The following is a 21,252-nucleotide window of genomic DNA, read 5'->3' as shown; positions in this document are numbered from 1 at the left end:
ACAGTACCGAGCATTCAAGCAGCTTCAGCTCTCTTTGAGGGGACGTAAAGGTGCGTTAGTGAAGATTAAAGATCACCACCTCTAGCGGTTAAGTGAAAACAATACTGTCAGTTTTACCCTTCGGATCCACCTTCCCTTCCCGATCACGGGAAACACAAAGCGCGTTTGTAAGACATACGGTGTCCAGCAGGGGTCAGTTATTGCTGTCTAGCATTGACGAGATCGCTATGACTTCACTTTCCAGGGATGAGGTAGTCTAGTTATTAATAATACTTCGATACAAGTTGTTAGAAAAGGGGACCGAGTTGTAGGGGTGGAGACGGGAGGTGTACTGAGTGTCGATAGCGCAAAACAAACTCCCTCAAACTCCCTCCAGCAGCGCAGTATTTCAAACTAGTGGTCCCAAGAGTGTGCTGATGCCATTGCTAATATTGTATTATGTTTATTTTGCAGATTATTTTAATTAATTTATAAAAGGTGAAATCGATTAATCGACGTTTAAAACACAGAACCACGACACTGCATGCAGCATTTTAATAAACTAAATGAACAACCAACAGCGTGAAGATCGACGAAGTAATCAGTACAATAAACAGAAAAAAAACTAATCATTATTAGTTAATTTTAGAATTGGTAATGCGATTAATGAGAGTTATAAGAGTTATAAAAGAGTTATAAAAAGAGTTATAAAACGCTGAACCCTTTGTTTAATAAATAGTATAACATATATAACAGATTCGTTATTAGTATGGTAACTGATTTAATAGTTAAGGTTGTCTCATCTTTTAGTGTAAATCATGATTCTATTACAAAGTAGTGACAGTTTCACAATTTCCCCCCATGTATTTTTTTCTGCGTTTTTCTGTGTCTCCTTTGCTCTTTTTTTTTAAACCGCATCCTGTAGTACCCTCACTTCCCCACCAGAGCGCGCCGTTTCCTCGTGTTTCCCGGGGCAGCGTGAGGCTGACCGACCGCCTCCATCCCCTCACACACACGCCCGACACCCCGCCGCTTTCTTACCGCCCCGCTGCGCCCATCTACGGACCTCGCTACAACACAGCCCCGTTCCTCCACACAACACCGCGTCTCGGATAACGGTGAGTCCAGGGCAGTTTCACGCGTATCGTTGTGTCCCCCCCCCCACACCCGCACGGTCCTGTTATTCCAGCGTCCCCGGTTTAGCGGTGTTTTTACGGGTTCCGCGGCGGGCTGCTGCTGGATGTTGTCGCGGCTGAAGAAAGGAGAGACGCCGCCAGTCGCGCGTGCTAACCGTAGCTAGCGCACTAGCCAGCCGGCTAACCGTCTCGAGACGTGAAATCAGGTCAAATTTATTAATTTTCCTCACAGACGCTGCGTGATTAGTTGAGGGTTTTACGGTCATGTTACGTAATTGTCGGCTGAGAAAATTCCGGTTTTCCCGACGAAATCCTGACAGCCCCAAAAATCCGTGACTGGGCGATGCTAGCCGGACCAATATTGATAGATTATCCGTCTAACTGTCAACTCCGTTAAGTCCGTTATCGTTTCTGTTTACGTCAGCTGATCGTTCGCCTGACGTCATTTAGCTTTATTATTTGACGTAATTTAGCGTTATTGTTTGACGTCATTTAACGTTATTATTTGACGTTATTTGACGTCATTTAACGTTATTATTTGACGTCATTTAACGTTATTATTTGACGTCATTTAACGTTATTATTTGACGTTATTTGACGTTATTTGGCGGGGCATCGCTGCGCTTCTGAGTCCTGGTCTCTCAGACTGAACATTTGTTTCAGTGGTGAATTTAAATCCAGTGGCCTGTGGATATTAGTGTAGATATTAGTGTGGATATTAATTCATTAATCGTTATTAATTCGTTATCGTGTTTGGTTTGGGCCTGTGAAAACGTGGTGGCAAAGTCAAACAAGACGAGGCTTGCTGTCAGCGAGGACGTTATTGATCATGTTGTTGCCTAAGCAGCGTTAAATAACACACCGCTGTGTGGGGTTGTTCTTATTTCTGCCTCATAAAATAGGGTATATGTTTTTGCTGATGTGGTATAATCATGTACAACGTGAATGTTCCGTAATACATGTGCGGGCCCTTCTGATAAAAATACGGTAATGGGTGTGGTAACCGGACAGCGGCAATACACTGCATCTGAAAGTTCAGGACGTTACCAGAAGCGATTGTAAAGTTGATAAGTGTTGTAATGTAAAGGTGAAATAAACACACACATGTTCATAATAGTAATTTTCAGTACCTCTGAGTCAGCCTCTGAGTCAGTCATGGTTTAACACTACACGGTGTATTAGACTTAATACATCACAGAGGTCTTTATTGTTAAAGAGTAGTTGTGCTGTTCCTACACGATAATAAGACAGTGCTTGGGTGCTGTTATTAGGGCGTTTTGTCATTTGTACTGAATTTGCATGTCGTAGCCAGGTCTTAGGAACTATAATACCTGTCACATAGACACATAATACCTGTCTGTCTTGTCATTGATTGTTGTGGGGGGAATTGGTTGAGGAATTTGGCCCCTTGTTAATGGAACTTGTTTGGATGTGAGGGTCTCCCGCTGGTGGGAAAATAGGAATGTGAAAGCTGGTGTTTAGAGGCCTGTGGCTTCCATATGTCCTTTTATTAGCTTGTTGTTATTGTTATTACTAACATATCACTTTTTTCTTACTTCCAATAGCTTAAAGCCTTTTACCAAGGTGACGATCACCATCGCCTTTTAACTGTTAAGTTTAAACGTTTATAGAAATATGATATCTGACGTTGTTACTTTTCTTTTTGTTTGTTTTAGGCTACATTAACTAAGCCAATCTGGACTTACATTAGTCATCCTGTCTCTGTATGGAAAAACCCCTCATATTTGAAGACATCAGGGCCTCGTCTGTGGGGATTATTGCTTCGGAAGGCAGACCATGTTCAACTTGATGAAAAAGGACAAGGAGAAGGATGCGGGACGCAAGGACAAGAAGGACAAGCGGGACAAGCGGGAGAGGATGTCAGCCGCGGAGCTCCGCAGCCTGGACGAGATGAGCATGCGTCGGGGCTTCTTCAACCTCAACCGCAGCTCCAAGCGCGAGTCTCGGAGCAGGCTGGAGATCTCCAACCCCATCCCCATCAAGGTGGCCAGCGGCTCGGAGCTCACGCTGACCGACATCGAGTCGGACGGCCCGAGCAACCGCAGCAGCGTGGCGCTGGATGCCGACGGGCTGAGCGCGGCCGGCTCCAGCGACGACCTGAAGGGGGAGGGCGGGCAGGACACCCCGCGGGGCTCGGTGCGGGAGCGGGCGGCGCGCTTCGGCTCGCTGGCCATGCAGAGCTCGCAGGTGGGCCAGATCATGAAGCGGTTCTCCTTCTCGCAGAGGAGCAAGGAGGAGAGCCCGTCGGAGGGCTCCACGCCGTCGGGTCCCAACTCCGCCGCGCCCTCCCCGCAGGTGGAGACGCGGGTCCTGGACGTGAAGTGCACGCCGGACCCCCTGCAGCAGCAGCACCAGGCGGCCCCCGCCAGGAAGGTCCACGTCCCAGAGGTGGTGGAGAAGACGTTCGCGGCCGACCTGCGCCTCCCGGCCGTGGTGGCGCCGCGGGAACCCGAGGCCCGGCAGCTCGAGCTTCAGCGACGGCCCACCGGCGACTTCGGGTTCTCGCTGCGCCGCACCACCATGCTGGACCGCGGGGCCGACGGCGGCGTCTACCGGCGTGTGGTCCACTTCGCCGAGCCCGGCGCCGGCACCAAGGACGCGGCCCTGGGCCTGGTGCCCGGCGACCGGCTGGTGGAGATCAACGGGCGCAACGTGGAGAGCAAGAGCAGGGACGAGATCGTGGAGATGATCCGGCAGTCGGGGGAGACGGTGCGTCTGCGGGTGCAGCCCATCCTGGAGCTGAGTGAACTCAGCCGCTGCTGGCTTAGGAGCACGGAGGGACCCCGGAGAGAGACCTTCGATGTAAGTGTCCTGTCTTTCTCTCTCTCTCTCTCTCTCTCTCTCCTTTTCCACTCTCTCCTCTCTCTCTCCCTCTCTCTCCTTTTCCTTTCTCTCCTCTCTCTCTCTCTCCTTTCTATCTCTATCTCTCTCCTCTCTGTCCTTTCTCTCTCTCTCTCTCTCTCTCTCTCTCTCTCCTTTCTATCTCTCTCCCTCTCTCCTTTCTATCTCTCTATCTCTCTCCTCTCTCCTTTCTATCTCTTTCTCTCTCCTCTCTGTCCTTTTTTTCTCTCTCTCTCTCTCTCTCTCTCCTCTCTCCTTTCACTCCTCTGTGCCAGCAGAACCCCACCCCGCTCACACTGCAGTCGTCAAACAAACCGGGCCTGTTCTACAGTGCCGTTCATTTAGATGAACTCACTCTGTTCCAGGATGGATGATCACCTGACAGGAACAGTGAACTTCAGTGGCCTCTCGTCTAACAGTCTAACGTGGAGTGTTTTCTTCCACAGCCTCTCTCAGCAGCACACAAGGCAGGGATCCAGTGGCACTTACTGTCAGGTCTCCACATTCATTTAATATCTCCCCCCCCCCCCCCTTCCATTATGTCAGTCCTGCAAGGCTCTTTACAGCCCGACTCCACACAGGTCAATGGAGCCGTTGGCTGACGGAGAGCTGCGGTGTCCCTCCACCCGCCCTGCTTGAACGGGATGACGTGTGCGGTCAGTGTTTTGCCCGTCCTGGGTGTGTTGTGGTGGGTCCCGACACAGCAGTTCTGGTGTTCCTGGGCCAACACGGCGACTACAGGACCAGTGGTGCTGTGGCAACTGCTGTAGCGGTGAAAAGGAAGTCATTGGCTTATCAGCTGCTTTTGTGCACGGCTTCCCATTTGGATGGCAGATAAGAAACGCATGTACTTTGGCAACGGTCTTAGCCTGCAGTGGTGGTGTGTTTTTCTTTTGTACAGAATGGAGGTGTGTGTGTGTGTGTGTGTGTGTGTGTGTGTGTGTGCGTGTGTGCTAAGACAGCGGACGTCTCTAGGGTTTTCATTTTGTGCAAATTGCTGAAAGCACTGCATCACATCGTTGGTGTAATCACACTCACAGGATAACAATCCATGCTGCTTCCTATTATTTGCCCTTCAGCTGAAATCTGTTTAGTTTAGGCTTGTGCTCGAAGTCATGTGAACGTCATTAAAAGTCAAAGAGCCTCGTTAAAAGATCAACCGAACAGTGTACATATCTTAAGCAATTACTTAGGTCTTTACTTATTGGATGTGAACACATGGATATGTGTAGATGTGTAAGATTTTCATTTATTTAGACACATTATTTTGATTATTGTTGCTATTTTCCTTGTTTTACCTTTCATCAAAATCCTCTCTCCTTCTCAATCTCTCTGTCTGTCTCTTTCTCTCACAGCCTGTGTGTGTGAACAACACCAAAGTTGTGAACCATGTTTAGGACAGCTGCTCTTCTGTAAGCAGAATGAGGCTCCCAACAGCACAGGGACAGACAGGAGAAGGTCTTTCCTTTATCACCACGTGTGAACGGCAGTAAATTACGAGGTGGATAGGGCGACCTCTGCCCAGTCTCCGTGATTAAAAACTTGGAGTTAAGCTAATGATGCTGTGTGTCAGTAGTACAAACATAAAGTGACTCTGATATCTGCCCCACGCTGCAGGCTGTGTCCGTGCGAAGAGTTGTTTGTCTGTGTACGTACTGACTGGGTGATGTCTGCAAGTGGCCCACGGAGGTCTGAACGCAGGGCTGAGTGGAAGACAGGTTGCTGTTGGCATGTCAGAAGCTCCGAGGTTCCTGGGAGGAACCTCCCTCCCGGGGTTTAGCTCTTCCTGGGCTCCCGCTCCATGGGGGTGTCGTTCCTGCACGCCGACGGCAGGCCCAGAAGACTCGCCGCCTGGGCCGCCGTGTTTGTAGGAGCGGGGCCCCGGGAAGTCCGAGACGGAAGCGGCGTGAGGGTTGTGAGTTCGGACCGGGCCACGTTTCCCCCATTCTTCCGCTTTTTGGTGTTTGCCTCTAGCGATCTTGGCCGGTCGCCTTGTGTCAGAGCAGCGGCGGGTTGTGAGAGTTCTCTTGCACTCATCATGAGACGTGATTCTAAACAGACCAGACTCGTCACTGTTCAGAATCTGGGTCTCTCTGAAAATACACATCAATCCACTGTCAGTGTTATTAGCTGCGGGGAAAAAGTCTTTATGTGAATCTTCTCAGCATGATTGCTCAAAGTTTTTCTGAATCTATAAACAATAGCTGCTCCCTTTCTCACTGAGCTCTGGAGCTCCTCTAAACCCTGTAGGTCTAGAATATCCTCCTCTGTCCTGACCCTCACTGGAGCCCGTTTGTTTGTACAACCATGTCTTTCTTCTATACTCTATGCTCCATATTGCATGTACATAGTGGCGCAGAAGTAACTAGCACTTTATTTTTCCCTTGCCCGGGACCTCAGCTGTGATGTATTGGCAGAAGACAAAAAAATAAAAAGAAAAGTCAAAGGCTGGGTGTAATTCAGCGTTCTCTTGTGCTCGTCTGTCGTGCGGGAGGCTGTCCTACGGTCAGTTTGAAGCTCCGTTTCAGTCCTGCGGTTCAGGCCTCCCAGGGTCACGGCTGCGTAATGAGAGACGAACCCTGCGCCGCCGTAATTGGGTGCATGTGCGGGCGTCCGCGACAGCCGCACGCCACCTGCCCCGGGGGCGTGAACGCCACGGCGAGTCCTCACCCGCAGACGCCTTTACGGGAATAAGTTCGGCGTGTCGCAGACGGAAGCGTGTTCGGAACGTGGCCGCCCTTCCTGGACGAGGATCAGATCACGTGAGGAGGATTCAGTCCATCGATTATCCATGCAAACGGAAGCGTTGGACCCAGCCAGCAGACACATGTCAAAATTAAAAGGGAGGCCCAACCTGCCCCTGTCTGACCTTTCACCCTGGGCTCTTTACTGACCAGTTTAGACCACAGGTCAGACTACTAGTGTAGACTGCTGTGACTAGCGCCTTTTTAGCGGATGAACAATGATGTGTGTCTTTGTAGCAAGTAAGTTGTGTGAGGAAGGTTGTGTTAAGGATTAAGGTTGCAGAGCTCATGAAGGCCCAGGCACTGGGGATCAACACGACCAGAGTCATTGCTCACTTCCATCACAGGCAGCAGGATGGGAGTGTTGGGGGGGTTCAGGGTATGGACATGCTATTTTTGGATCCTGAGAGCATATCGAATGTCCCAAGAATGATTACTTTTGGCAGTAGGCAAAATGTAGGAGTCCCTCCTTCCCAGGCGAGGAATGTTTTTGTGGCGGAGGGGTCGGGGAAGAGGCCGAAGCCCCTCTCTCCCTCTCCTCCTCGGGGGCGGGGCTTAGCTCAGTCAGACCGAGCCCACAGGAAGCTCACCATTCTCGCATCCTCTGACTAACTCAGCCAGGATGTCCTGTGCCGATCGTCTGCGCGCTCCGAGTGCTCACGCCGCCTGCGTTTCTGAGACAAACGGGTAGACGCCATCTATTTTTAGCTCCCAGACTGAGCTCAATCCAGCCGGGCCGTGTCCGTCGAGACGAGGATGATGGGATAAGGAATAGGTGCCAATGCAGATTACAGCTAGCTACAGCAAACCTCAGCGGCAACAGTGGCAGGTCATCCCATTTATTAATCCTCTTTGTCGGGACGCAGATTAAGATTAAATGTCAAACCAACTTTTACTGGGGTCGTCAGGCTTCCTGCAAACTCCAGTCTTTGTGAATCTGTCTGCGAGGGAACTGCCCACAGGTGTGGACCAGATGCCATCACTTCAACACAAACACACACACACACACACACACACACATGAAGGAGCAGATACACACAAGCTTTAAGCTCTAAGTAGTGAGCTTGTGGTTTTATTGGCCAGGTTAAACCACGACTGAGTGGTTAAAGTTGCTCATGTGCCCAACAAGTTGTGTATCCATTACCAGTCTTGAACCTTGAGCTCTAAGCATATTGGTTTCAGATGTCTGCATTATGTAGATGTGTTGACCTTTACTGGTGCCCTAGTCAGTCTGAGCACGGAGGCCCTTTTGCAATTTGGAAATACACCAGCACCGTTAAGAACTGTGTAAGGAATTGACGCTAATACCCCTGTGATCCAGTCGACAACAAACGCTGCCGCTAACGGACGTTCGCCGGTTCTGCCCCTTGCCGCTCTGGGCCGGCCTGGGTTGACCCGCTGGCCTTTTTCCCGCCCTGTTAGCTGGAAAGACGGATTTAAAGAGACGGCGCCGTGTTGCCCTGCACCCACAGAGCTCTGTCCCTTCAGAGGTGCGGCCGGCTCAGAGCTCTTGGCACGACTTCTTCCGTAATCTCTTCCCAAGCGGCGGGACGGCCAGCTGACGATGGGTTTCATGGTGCCAGCACACAGACTTTGGTCATTGGGGCCTCCGTTACGATGCTTGTAATTCAAACCATTTGGATTCTGACTTCAGAGAAACTCGCACGTCCACTTCAGGCCTCGATGGCAGGACTTTGCTGGAAAGCGCTCTCTTCAGGACGTCTTCCTCTTCAGGAGGTCTTCCTCTTCAGGAGGTCCCGCTCAGCCTGCCTTTTTACATGGGATGGAGTTTTGTTTGTGTCCTCCCCATGTGACCCATTAGGACCAGTTTACGTTCGCTTTCACTGGGAAACATCCAGTTTAAATTTGGATGTCATACGTTTATCCTTCTGTCAGTAAAACATCCTCCGTCCCTTAGTCTTCCCTCCCATCTCTCTCTCTCTCTCTCTCTCTCTCTCTCTCTCACTCAGGCTCATGGGTTCTGCTCTTTCTGGCATCTTTTCTGAACAGTAAGCTGGGAACACTTCTTTTTGTCAAGAAGAATTTTCCATATATGTATACACACACACACACACACAATTTTTATTCTTTTATATATATATATATATATATATATATATATATATATATATATATATATATATATATATATATATATATATATATGTTTGTAAGTAAGTAAGTATGTTGGTATGTTAATCACCCAGGGCAGAAATGTTCAAGCCTTGTGTGTTAATCACTGCACTGGCTCTCAGCCCCTTGGGGTTTAGCCCTGGATTAATAAGATTCAGGCACTGCGTATTAATAGATGAAACTGCCATTTCCATTTCCCCTCCTCGTTGTCATCAGTGGAGCAGAAGGCAGATAAGCTGTGATGGAATGTCCGACCATCCTGGCACCTGCCCCGGAACGGCGGATTGGCTGCCGGTGCTGTCCGTCCCGTGGTGTGACTGTGTTCTGGTTGGGTGAAGCACATAGGTTAAGGCGGTGCCCACCCTCTCCCCCACTGCCCAACGTTTCTCTTGGCCTGGGCAGTGTTGTCCTACTCTGTGACGCCGTAAGCTCCTTTCAGGAAGCTATCCTGATTTTGATTGGCTCTCATTTCAAACCTTCTCAACACGTCTGATCTCTGAACTCGTTTTTTTTTTTTTTTTTCTGGTGCTCTGAGACATTTTTCTTCCTGGCCGTCTTCCCCAGCCCACGAAACCACATTTGATTAGTTCTGACAGGACCAGAGATGAGAGTGGCGTCTTTCGCCACCACTCAGAAAACGTCTCGCTGCTAAGCCTCTCCAAGTGCCTAGATCAGTCCGGCCCAGGTGGGCTGTGTCTGGTGCCTGTGTTCCCCTCAGACTGCACTCTGCATCCGTGGTACCGGACTGCCTGAGCCAGTGTTTCTCTGAGTCGTGACGTCCAGCCTAACCTGCTCTGTCCTATTCGAGTACGGAAATGCCGTCTAATAGGAGATCGGTGTTCTGTAGGCATCACACCTTCATGTCCTGGGTGTAATGACTGTGGTGTTACTTTAGCTTTGATTCCCAGGCAGCAGCGGTGCGTGGTACGGGAAGTAATCGAGCGTGCGCAGGAGTGCGCAGGAAGCCCTGCCTGGCGATCAGATTGGCGTGCAGGACTAATCACTACACGTCACTCTCACGTCACGATCCCCACTGATTTGTACGGCCATTCTGCCCCGCTCAGTGGACCGTGAAGTCCACAGGGCCTTTGTGGACATGGTTTAGCCCACGTGGGGTACAACCAAAACCCCACCACACATCCAGAGAGGCAGAAGGTGTGTGTGTGTGTGTGTGTGTGTGTGTGTGTGTGTGTGTGTGTGTGTGTGTGTGTGTATGTGTGTATGTGTGTATGTGTGTATGTGTGTGTGTGTATGTGTGTATGTGTGTGTATGTGTGTGTATGTGTGTATATGTGTGTATATGTGTGTGTGTGTGTGTGTGTGTGTGTGTGTGTGTGTGTGTGTGTACGTGTGTGTGTGTGTATGTGTGTGTGTATGTGTGTGTGTGTGTATGTGTGTATATGTGTGTGTGTATGTATACGTGTGTGTGTGTGTGTATGTGTGTGTGTGTGTGTGTGTGTATGTGTATGTGTGTATATGTGTGTGTGTGTGTGTATACGTGTGTGTGTATACGTGTGTGTGTGTGTGTGTATATGTGTGTGTGTGTATATGTATGTGTGTGTGTATGTGTGTGTGTGTGTGTGTATATGTGTGTGTGTGTGTATATGTGTATATGTGTGTGTGTGTGTGTGTGTGTGTATGTGTATGTTTGTGTATGTATATGTGTGTGTGTGTGTGTGTGTGTGTGTGTGTGTGTGTGTGTGTGTGTGTGTGTGTGTGTATGTATATGTGTGTATGTGTGTGTGTATGTATATGTGTGTGTGTGTATGTATATGTGTATATGTGTGTGTGTGTGTGTGTATATGTGTGTGTGTGTGTGTGTGTGTTTACAGTGTTGGCTTCAGTGACTGGTGGGGAAATGTTTCCTCCCTTAAGTTTCGTTCTGGTATTTGTGGAATTTGCTTTGGAACAAACATGACACTTCCTGAGTGGGTCTCTGGAGAGTGCAGCCCAGGGGTGGAGTCTAACACACACTCTGGGAGGAGGGGCCAGAAGAGATCAGCCCATATTCACCTCCGTTCTCTGGAAAGGCAGATTGTGTTGTACAGCTGTGAATACATTAGTTCTTCTCCCCACGTTCTCTTTAGCAAGTGTAATGATTACATGTATGGGGGAAAACACCTTTTATTTAACTTTAATTAATTATGTATCTAAATGGCCAGTTCCTTCATTTTTATTAGCGTTGTTTAAAGACAGCTTTGATACATTCTCCAGTCTGAGTACGACACTGAGAGCGTCTCTGTCCAGACGCTGTGATGCTTCTCGCGGCCCTTGCAGGCCAGACACCATGTTGATGCAGTTGGCTCTTTGTTTTAGTACAGCCACTGTTTTACTCTCCTGTCTCCTTTTGCCCAACAATGGGAGAGAACTTTCCCCCGCCTGTCTTTTTACTTATGGAAGCCTCAGTTAAACAGGAAGCCTCCAGAGGAAGTGCGAGGGGAAAGCCGTGGTGGACGGGGAGATCGATGCCTGGTGGTCTGTTGCGGCTGGGGGGGGGGGGGGGGGGGGTGTTTCCCGTCAGGATGGTCCTTTCATCGGAAAATTTAAATCGGTTGGCTTCCCGCAGTGGACCCCCCCCACCCCCTCAACACCACACCCCCCATCTTAGGGCCAGCTCTTTCCTTCTGTTGCTCAGAGTTTTGCCCATCCGCATGTCGGAAGGAAAAGGACGGAGCCCTCTGCACGTTACGGAGTCGTTGGCGTTTCGCTTATGTATGCGCAATCTGCCCCACGTGGCCCTGAGGGCGGAGAAAGGCCCCTCTGTGTGCCGGCAGGGGCAGAATTCCCCTCCTGCTTCCCCCGCCCCCTCGTGCCCACAGCTCCTGCCCCGCCCCGCCCCGCCCCGCCCCGCTCCACTCCGCTCCTGTCTTGATTGTGGGCTGCCGTCGGTACAGAATGTGCTACTCATCCAGCCTGAGCGTAAGACAAACACAAGGGCTTTGCATCATCTGTAAGATCGGGGGGGGGGGGGGTTTCCAGCACATACTTTAATTACACAGCGTGTGGGTGGAGGTGATGCAGGGAGCATCCTGTCTTCTGACTGAGAGTCTCGGAGTAAGACCGGAGGCCATGGGGTGTGTATAACTACATCTTACAGCTTACACCAACCAGGGTTTACACACTGGAATTTAAAGGGTTCTTATTGGTAGAGGTAAACCGTGCCAAACTGTGCCCCCCCAAGAATACAGACAGAAATAGACGCAGTGTGTAGTTAGAAGAGGGGCTGGAATGCTCTTTGTCTCGGGGTTGTTGCATTTCCATGCCGTCCAGCGTGGTTGTGGTCTGTGCAGAAATACCACTGATTCCTGATGGCTGGTAATTTATCGCTCCCCCTGGCTACGCGCTTCCATGGCCTGCACACTCATCTGTGTCGGGCGGACACGAATATCCTGGTCTGTCAGTGAGCTGCCATCACACCAGCGGATGACTTAATGGGCCCATTAGTGATGAGGGTGTCCCCCCCCCCCCCCAGAGCTCCTGATCACGGGACTGATGGGATGACTGAGAGACTCTTTATCTGGGGTCCCCCCCCAGATGTGGTGATGTGTGAGAATGGTGTATGAGTGGTGTCAACCTCCTGCATGTCCCCAGAAGCCCTTTTCCAGTAAGTAAATAATACGCCTTTGTCAATTTATTGAGGAAATGGCGCCAAAATAATTTGTGAGTAATGGTTTGCGAGCCTCCGCAGAAAGATTATCCGCACTGCTAAGCCCTGTAAGAGGCTGTGTTCGGGTGTTCGGTTTGTCCTACCACGCATTCCAAGGACCTTTGGTGGCGTCGTGAGCTGGGGTCAAAGCCCCATTTTAAAGACAAGTCAGATTTTTAACATCTGATACGCCCTGCCATTAAGTACACGGCATGGAGTTGGGTTCACTGTGGTTCCATGGCAACGAGCAGGGTCAACATTGTGCTCACCATGGAAATTTGACATGACGCTGCATGTCAGTTGCCTCATGCAGGAGTTTAGAAACGCTGTGCTGGGATGGGCTAGTGCGTAATCTGTGCTGGGATGGGCTAATGCGTAATCTGTGCTGGGATGGGCTAGTGCGTAATCTGTGCTGGGATGGGCTAGTGCGTAATCTGTGCTGGGATGGGCTAGTGCGTAATCTGTGTTGGGATGGGCTAGTGCGTAATCTGTGCTGGGATGGGCTAATGCGTAATCTGTGCTGGGATGGGCTAGTGCGTAATCTGTTCTGGGATGGGCTAGTGCGTAATCTGTGCTGGGATGGGCTAGTGCGTAATCTGTGCTGGGATGGGCTAGTGTGTAATCTGCTGGGATTGGCTAGTGCGTAATCTGTGCTGGGATGGGCTAGTGCGTAATCTGTGCTGGGATGGGCTAGTGCGTAATCTGTGCTGGGATGGGCTAGTGTGTAATCTGTGCTGGGATGGGCTAGTGCGTAATCTGTGCTTGGGGTAGTGCGTAATCTGTGATGGGATGGGCTAGTGTTTAATCTGTGATGGGATGGGCTAGTGTGTAATCTGTGATGGGATGGGCTTGTGTGTAATCTGTGCTTGGGCTAGTGCGTAATCTGTGATGGGATGGGCTAGTGCGTAATCTGTGCTGAGATGGGCTAGTGCGTAATCTGTGCTGGGATGGGCTAGTGCGTAATCTGTGCTGGGATGGGCTAGTGTGTAATCTGTGCTGGGATGGGCTAGAGCGTAATCTGTGCTTGGGGTAGTGCGTAATCTGTGATGGGATGGGCTAGTGTTTAATCTGTGATGGGATGGGCTAGTGTGTAATCTGTGATGGGATGGGCTTGTGTGTAATCTGTGCTTGGGCTAGTGCGTAATCTGTGATGGGATGGGCTAGTGCGTAATCTGTGCTGAGATGGGCTAGTGCGTAATCTGTGCTGGGATGGGCTAGTGCGTAATCTGTGCTGGGATGGGCTAGTGTGTAATCTGTGATGGGATGGGCTAGTGTGTAATCTGCTGGGATGGGCTAGTGTGTAATCTGTGCTGGGATGGGCTAGTGCGTAATCTGCTGGGATGGGCTAGTGCGTAATCTGTGCTGAGATGGGCTAGTGCGTAATCTGTGCTGGGATGGGCTAGTGCGTAATCTGTGCTGGGATGGGCTAATGCGTAATCTGTGCTGGGATGAGCTAGTGCGTAATCTGTGCTGGGATGGGCTAGTGCCTAATCTGTGTTGGGATGGGCTAGTGCGTAATCTGTGCTGGGATGGGCTAGTGCGTAATCTGTGCTGGGATGGGCTAGTGTGTAATCTGTGCTGGGATGCCATAGGCTGGGGGCGAACATGGATTAGGGGCAAATCAAAAGTAGAGTGATGTCTTCAGGGTCTAGCTAGACATGTTAGCAACAATGACGAACGTCTTCACCAAATCAGGATAAGGACACTTGCAGTGTCACAGTGATTACAGTTTGATGTCTAGCTAGCAATGTTAGGAATTATGTGGAATAACTGCACTTAAATATAAATAAAAGCTTAACATTTGCTGAAAATAGCCTCTTGTAACCTTGGAGTGCCATTTTATTTCTTTAATACAGATGTGAAAATTCTCATGTAGTGAACAGTCCAGTACCTTTCTGGGGGAAAAAAATCGGGTCATAAATTCTCCCGTCTTTGGCAGGCCCACGGTGATTTTAAATGCCTTTCTTTTACATCCTTTGTGATTTCACTGTTGTTTGTGCCTTATGACCTGGAGGAAGGTCTTTTTATCAGACTGGACACCGTAGTCATAAATCACTGTCTCTGTACTTCATGTGACTCCTATCTGCTTACAAGTATCACAGAAAGTTGGCCTGGGTTAAGAGCTCTGAAGAATGATCTCAGGTCAGCCGAGACCTCATCAGAACAGCATGTTCAGATTTGCCGCAAATTAAGTTTGCAATCTTTGGATCTGTGTTGAACCTTAAGGTGCATGGCCTCTGTTTAATGTATGCCTGTGGATTCTCCACATTCTGATGTTAGTTTGAACTTGACTGAATGATAACTTCAGCAAGTTCCCGACGTGGAAAAGCCCTCAGTCATACATGCCTGCGCCTCGTCTGGACACCAAACAATTGAAAACCCCGCCATTAAATCCCGAAAAAGAGAATCAAAGAAAATATTGAGCTCCAGTGGTGTGGTCTGAGGTTTGGACGGGGTGAGTGAGTGCACTTTGGGTAGAAAAGAAATCAGATCACCTCTTCACACACACACACACACACACACACACACACACACACACACACACACACATTCACACACCCAGGCTTTACTGGCATTCTGGCCCACAAGAACCAGTCTTCCCCACTGACGAGCCAATTATGTGCTGAGAACCCCTGAGGCTTGTGTCCATGAGGGGGGGGGGGGGTTCCTCCATGGTGATTGTAGACTGAAGGTCCCCAACTCTAACCCGGCCAGGATTTCATGCAGCTCTGAGCAGCCATGGAATGTGACCGATGCACCTTGGTCTCCCGAAGACGTGTCCTGTGGAGACACGCCGTGAGGTGTTGTGGCACGCTGGCTCAAAACGTGACTGGTGGATGGTTTGAAAATGTGTCAATTCAAAACTCTGGCTTCAGTCTGCATTTTAACCCCACCCTCCTGTTTATTCGTCTGATCTCAGATCAGTTCTTTCCTTCAGCTGCACTGCGTTGCTTGACCCAATGCACAACCCTTAATTATTTAGAGCAGCCTGCTGCAGGCACACTGAATAATGAAGGAGCTTGTGTGGGTAAGTAATGCAACTGTGGAGGAACAGAGAGAGGAACCTGCAGGAACCTGTGAGAGAAAATGGACAATGATTGACGTATTGTTGAGACTTTCGCTTCCAGTTGCTCTTGGACAGAGTGCTCCAGCCGGATTAGCGGCGTCCAGCAAGCTGCTGACCCTCACACTACGCATCGGTGGTCTGAGGGCCATGTGAGGGCCACGTGACCACAACCGTCTTCTTTGATCCAGCAGATACTTGACACTGCATGTCTGTGATGGATCACTGACTCAGTGGCTTATCAGTCAGCTTTTCTCCCACTGACCCAGCTACTGAAATAAGAATTATTACTCTGATCACTCATTTTGGATTGTGGTGGTGTGAAGTGACGTTCTAGAGGTCTTCAACGGAGGTCTAATCTAGGTTGTGTCTGAGGAAAAATTGCCCCTTTTGCTTCAGCGAGGGGGTTTTGTGTGAATACATTCCAAACGACTGCAGCCGTGTGTACTATATAAATGACTGGGCGGGGTGGCATTCTGGGATTGGCTCTGAACTCCTGGTGTGTAAGCTGCTCTGTCCAGAATGAGAACACTTGTCATTAAGTTCTCAGACACAGGAAGAGCCTTTTTTTTTAATAAACATGCTGTAGTGCAACACACTCTGCGTTCCAGAAGGTTCTTCATCCATCTCACAGTGCCATGGTGGTGCGTTAAGCAGACGCAGACACGGGGCAATGTGTTTTGTGTCGAGGAAAGTGAGGACAAAGTTGGCGTCTGGAGCCTCGGGCTGCCGGGTCTGGCCCGGGCCCCGGTGTTGGCTTGGCCCCGGTGTTGGCTGGGCCCCGGTGGCGCTGAGGATGCCGTAATTGCACAGAAGATCGTGCTGCTGTTTAGCGCGCTACTGGGACACGCTGTGGCTGGAAACGTGCAGGCCGGACCAGGCTTGGTTAGAGCCCACACTGCTGCTCCTGGCTCTCTGTTGAACTGGGGTTCCTACACAGTGGGCCAGTTTATTGCCCCCCAGGTTGAAGGCTCAGGGCTCGATCATGACTGAGTTGAGCCAGGTTCGTTGGAGCAGGAGAGACAGACACGTGACGTCACCTTCCACCACTGGAGAAGGAGGAGGCCTGCTCTTCAGACGTTCCTCAACTGTGCGTCCAGTGACCTGCAGACCAGCGGGGTGGGGGTGGTAGGGTTCAGGGTTCAGGGTTCAGGGTTCGTGTCTGCTGTCTGTCGGGGTGGGTTTGTCTGGTCGGTGGAACCACGTAGCCTCATCGAGGCCCCGGGGCCCGAACCGCCACCCAGCGGCACCAACTCTACACCAGATGGCCTCCGTACGGGTCGGCCACGTATGAACAAAAGGCCTTTGGTGGTGGAGAAGTGGAGAGGTTGCGAATGGCGGCAGAAGACGAACGAGTGCAATTAAAAGCACATCTATCACTTTAATGGGGTAAAAATATGCTTCATTAAAAATGAATTCACACAACATGTCAAGCGAACGCAGATGTCTACTGGCTCAGGAAACGCTTGAGATGCTCGACTTTAATGTTGCAATTTACGTCTGCACAATATCACGTTACAAATGTATCCCTACATGTTGTGGTTGTAATACGCCTCACATTTGATTGAAAGAAGAAAAAAAACACGTTGGCAACTCTTGTGACATGGTTACAGATCGGCCTCGATTGTTCTGATGATACTCTTAGTGTGCCTGCAGCTGGTGTGTGTGTGTGTGTGTGTGTGTGTGTGTGTGTGTGTGTGCACGCACGTGCTCCACTATTTCATTTCTTCTTCATCTCCAGCCCAGTATAGCACAGGACATCCCATCAGCCAGCAGGCTGCAACCTTGATCACACAACCCAACTTGGCTCGATGGAAGTTCAGCGGAGGAATCTCCAAAGTGTCCGAGGAACCTGCACACAAGAGCAGCGGCGTGTCTGTCCACATCACACCACACCACGTTCACAACCCAACCGGTGCGCTGTTGTGAACGTCACGAGAGCGCTTTTGTTTGGCTGCTGGTAGCGTGCGGTGCGCTCGAGTCAAAGGTGCGCGGGGGGGGTCGCCTGCCGTCTGCAGTGATCCCGCCCAACGTGTGTGCGCTCACAGCAGGTTCGGCAGCCCCCAGCCCGGCCCAGACAGATGCCTTATAGTCAAAGACCTCCCGTTGTCTGCCAGACGGTCGTTTCTCCTCAAAATATACTTTTGGCTGCTCTTGAGCTAAACGTAGACAAGTAGAGTTACGGAATGAATTACAGTGTGTCCCCCCCCCCGAGCCGGCGGGAGCATGGCCGGCTTGCACATTAATCAGCCTTCACCTGTCGGGGGTTGTTTGAGGGGGGCGCTAGTGAAGGGATTTGTTGGGTCTTGCCGTGTGTCTGGCCCTGGGGACAGAGGCAGTAACCTCACATACCCGAGTGCGCGGGGTTGTCTGGTGGGCAGAGGTGGCCGGGCGGGTTCAAATGGCGATTGTTTGGCTAGGAGCAGAAGCCCGAAGCCGCTTTATGGGCAGTAACAATGGGGCGTTGTTGGGAGAGTTTGCTCATTCAGTAACTGAATGGATAAACAATCAGTGTGGCTTGTTCTTTGCTGTCACTACAGAATGGAGCGTGTGGATGAGATATTTCCTGTGTTAAGAGGACTCCCACATTTCTGGTGTGATGGTCTATGAGACTGCTCTATTACACGTTCAAATTTGCTTTGCGTAGTACCAGTTATCCAACATATTTTCTCCTGAAATCAGCGAGCAGCTCAATTGTATGTCAGTCATCGATTTGATAAGCTATTTGGGTGTTGAACTAGCTCCGCCCACTCTGAGCTGGGTTCTCTTTTTAAAGCCCTGATTGACTTTCTGTTCTGCTCTCATTGGCTTGTGGTGTGAACGGAGAAATCCTCCATGACCTTTGACCGAGCTCGAGGGTGAGGAGGCCGTCTGAAACGTCCTGAGTTATGGAAACGTACGTGTATTCTCGCCGCATTCCATGTGGATTAGTAACGCCAGCAGTGATCTCGACTGCCAAACAGACGCTGATGGCGTCTGAGTCTAAGACGTGCTGGGGCAGGCTGCTGTTAGCCGAATGTGCCGAACGACTCGTACCGAACACGCATGGGTCACGTCTGGCTACCCCGCAGGTCTGTCTCACGTTTCAAGCTTTCAGGACAATGACTTTGACATGCGTGAAATGGAAAGCAATGGTCATCCTTGTCATGGAGTGTATGGAGAAGACCTTCTTACTGAGTGTACTGTATGGAGAAGACCTTCTTACTGAGTGTACTGTATGGAGAAGACCTTCTTACTGAGTGTACTGTATAAGGAAGACCTTCCTACTGAGTGTACTGTATGGAGAAGACCTTCCTACTGAGTGTAATGTATGAAGAAGACCTTCCTACTGAGTGTACTGTATGAGGAAGACCTTCCTACTGAGTGTACTGTATGAGGAAGACCTTCCTACTGAGTGTACTGTATGAAGAAGACCTTCCTACTGAGTTTACTGTATGAAGAAGACCTTCCGACTGAGTGTACTGTATGAGGAAGACCTTCCTACTGAGTGTACTGTATGAGGAAGACCTTCCTACTGAGTGTACTGTATGAAGAAGACCTTCCTACTGAGTGTACTGTATGGGGAAGACCTTCCTACTGAGTGTACTGTATGAGGAAGACCTTCCGACTGAGTGTACTGTATGAGGAAGACCTTCCTACTGAGTGTACTGTATGAAGAAAACCTTCCTACTGAGTGTACTGTATGGGGAAGACCTTCCTACTGAGTGTACTGTATGAAGAAGACCTTCCTACTGAGTGTACTGTATGGGGAAGACCTTCCTACTGAGTGTACTGTATGAGGAAGACCTTCCTACTGAGTGTACTGTATGAGGAAGACCTTCCTACTGAGTGTACTGTATGAAGAAGACCTTCCTACTGAGTTTACTGTATGAAGAAGACCTTCCGACTGAGTGTACTGTATGAGGAAGACCTTCCTACTGAGTGTACTGTATGAGGAAGACCTTCCTACTGAGTGTACTGTATGAAGAAGACCTTCCTACTGAGTGTACTGTATGGGGAAGACCTTCCTACTGAGTGTACTGTATGAGGAAGACCTTCCGACTGAGTGTACTGTATGAGGAAGACCTTCCTACTGAGTGTACTGTATGAAGAAAACCTTCCTACTGAGTGTACTGTATGGGGAAGACCTTCCTACTGAGTGTACTGTATGAAGAAGACCTTCCTACTGAGTGTACTGTATGGGGAAGACCTTCCTACTGAGTGTACTGTATGAGGAAGACCTTCCTACTGAGTGTACTGTATGGGGAAGACCTTCCTACTTAGTGTACTGTATGAAGAAGACCTTCCTACTGAGTGTACTGTATGGGGAAGACCTTCCTACTGGGTGTACTGTATGAGGAAGACCTTCCTACTGAGTGTACTGTATGAAGAAGACCTTCCTACTGAGTGTACTGTATGGGGAAGACCTTCCTACTGAGTGTACTGTATGAGGAAGACCTTCCTACTGAGTGTACTGTATGGGGAAGACCTTCCTACTGGGTGTACTGTATGAGGAAGACCTTCCTACTGAGTGTACTGTATGAAGAAGACCTTCCTACTGAGTGTACTGTATGAGGAAGACCTTCCTACTGAGTGTACTGTATGGGGAAGACCTTCCTACTGAGTGTACTGTATGGGGAAGACCTTCCTACTGAGTTTACTGTATGGGGATGGTGAGCAGAAGGTCTGGTCCTCATCACTGCACATCTCAGGAAGGAGAGAGTCTCTGTTCCTGCCGCTGGTCTTCATGGGTCCACACCTGTGGAGACAGACAGTGCCACTCTGCTCACTCCACAGTGCTGTGTTAGCTGCAGATGCTGCCATGTTGGTATGGTGGTTGATTGGTGTTGGGAAGGAGGAGATCAGGGTGAATCTGTGCTCCATCATCATGGCCATATTTGAACCTGTCGTCTGTTTCAGCATGTGTGTTTGTGGATGTGAAACTAGCCATTAAAAGTCTTGTCTGCTGTCTGCTTAAAGAGGCTGGGGACTGTGATTGTGTGAGTGTGTGTGTGTGTGTGAATGTGAGTGTGTGTGTGAATGTGAGTGTGTGTGTGCATGTGTGTGTGTGTGTGTGTGTGTGTGCGTTCGTGTGTGTGCGTTCGTGTGCGTGCGTGCGTGCGCGTGTGTGTGTGTGTGTGTGAGTGTGTGTGTGTGTGTGTGCGTGTGTGTGCTTCGTCCTCCTGCAGTCCAGCTGTGCCGTGTGTGCTCCAGATCACACTCACGGCTCCACTCCTCATGTCACCCTGCACCCTCATAACTCCCTCTGAAGATCTCACAAATGACCCGGGTACCCTGCCAGCCTACCACTCAAACAGTGTGTGTGTGTGTGTGTGTGTGTGTGTGTGTGCTTGTCTGTGTGCGCCTGTGTGTGTGTGTACATATATATAATGGTATTGAGTGCACTGGAAGCTGCATAATGGGCTTTTAAACCACCCAATACACACACACACACACACACACACACACACCTTCTCTGTGATGGAGTTAAATGGTCTCAGGCTTCTGTTGCTCTCTCTCTCTCTTTCTCTCTGTCTCTCTCTCTCTCTCTCTCTCTCTCTCTCTCTCTCTCTCTCTCTCTCTCACAGTGGGGCACTGGGCGGCCCTGTTTTGTGTAACATAGCCAGGCCTGCAGTGGAAGGTTTGCTGCCCCCCGCTGGTAGTTCCTCCAGCTTTTCAAAGACACTTAACGAGCGGGACTGAGATTTAT

The 21,252-nt window shown here is 49.9% G+C and overlaps 1 protein-coding gene across 5 annotated transcripts in view; it reads left to right on the top strand.

Annotated features, from left to right (window-relative positions):
- The first annotated feature begins 942 nt into the window (after positions 1–942).
- The window catches only part of myo18ab (myosin XVIIIA b), a 99,713-nt gene continuing 79,403 nt past the window's right edge, over positions 943–21,252 (top strand). For 4 of the 5 annotated variants that reach the window (XM_076977446.1, XM_076977441.1, XM_076977440.1 and 1 more), the window contains exons 1-2: positions 943–1,097; positions 2,792–3,938. In XM_076977446.1, coding sequence (XP_076833561.1) covers positions 2,913–3,938 — 1,026 coding nt within the window. In that variant the 5' untranslated portion in view covers positions 943–1,097; positions 2,792–2,912. Of the gene's footprint in view, positions 1,098–1,194; positions 1,322–2,791; positions 3,939–21,252 lie in introns of those variants that run through there. The other variant, XM_076977439.1, reaches the window with a different exon arrangement.

This window comes from Brachyhypopomus gauderio, chromosome 16 (assembly GCF_052324685.1).
Source record: "Brachyhypopomus gauderio isolate BG-103 chromosome 16, BGAUD_0.2, whole genome shotgun sequence".
Taxonomy (NCBI): Eukaryota; Metazoa; Chordata; class Actinopteri; order Gymnotiformes; family Hypopomidae; genus Brachyhypopomus; species Brachyhypopomus gauderio.
This window is presented reverse-complemented; position numbering and strand designations above follow the sequence as displayed.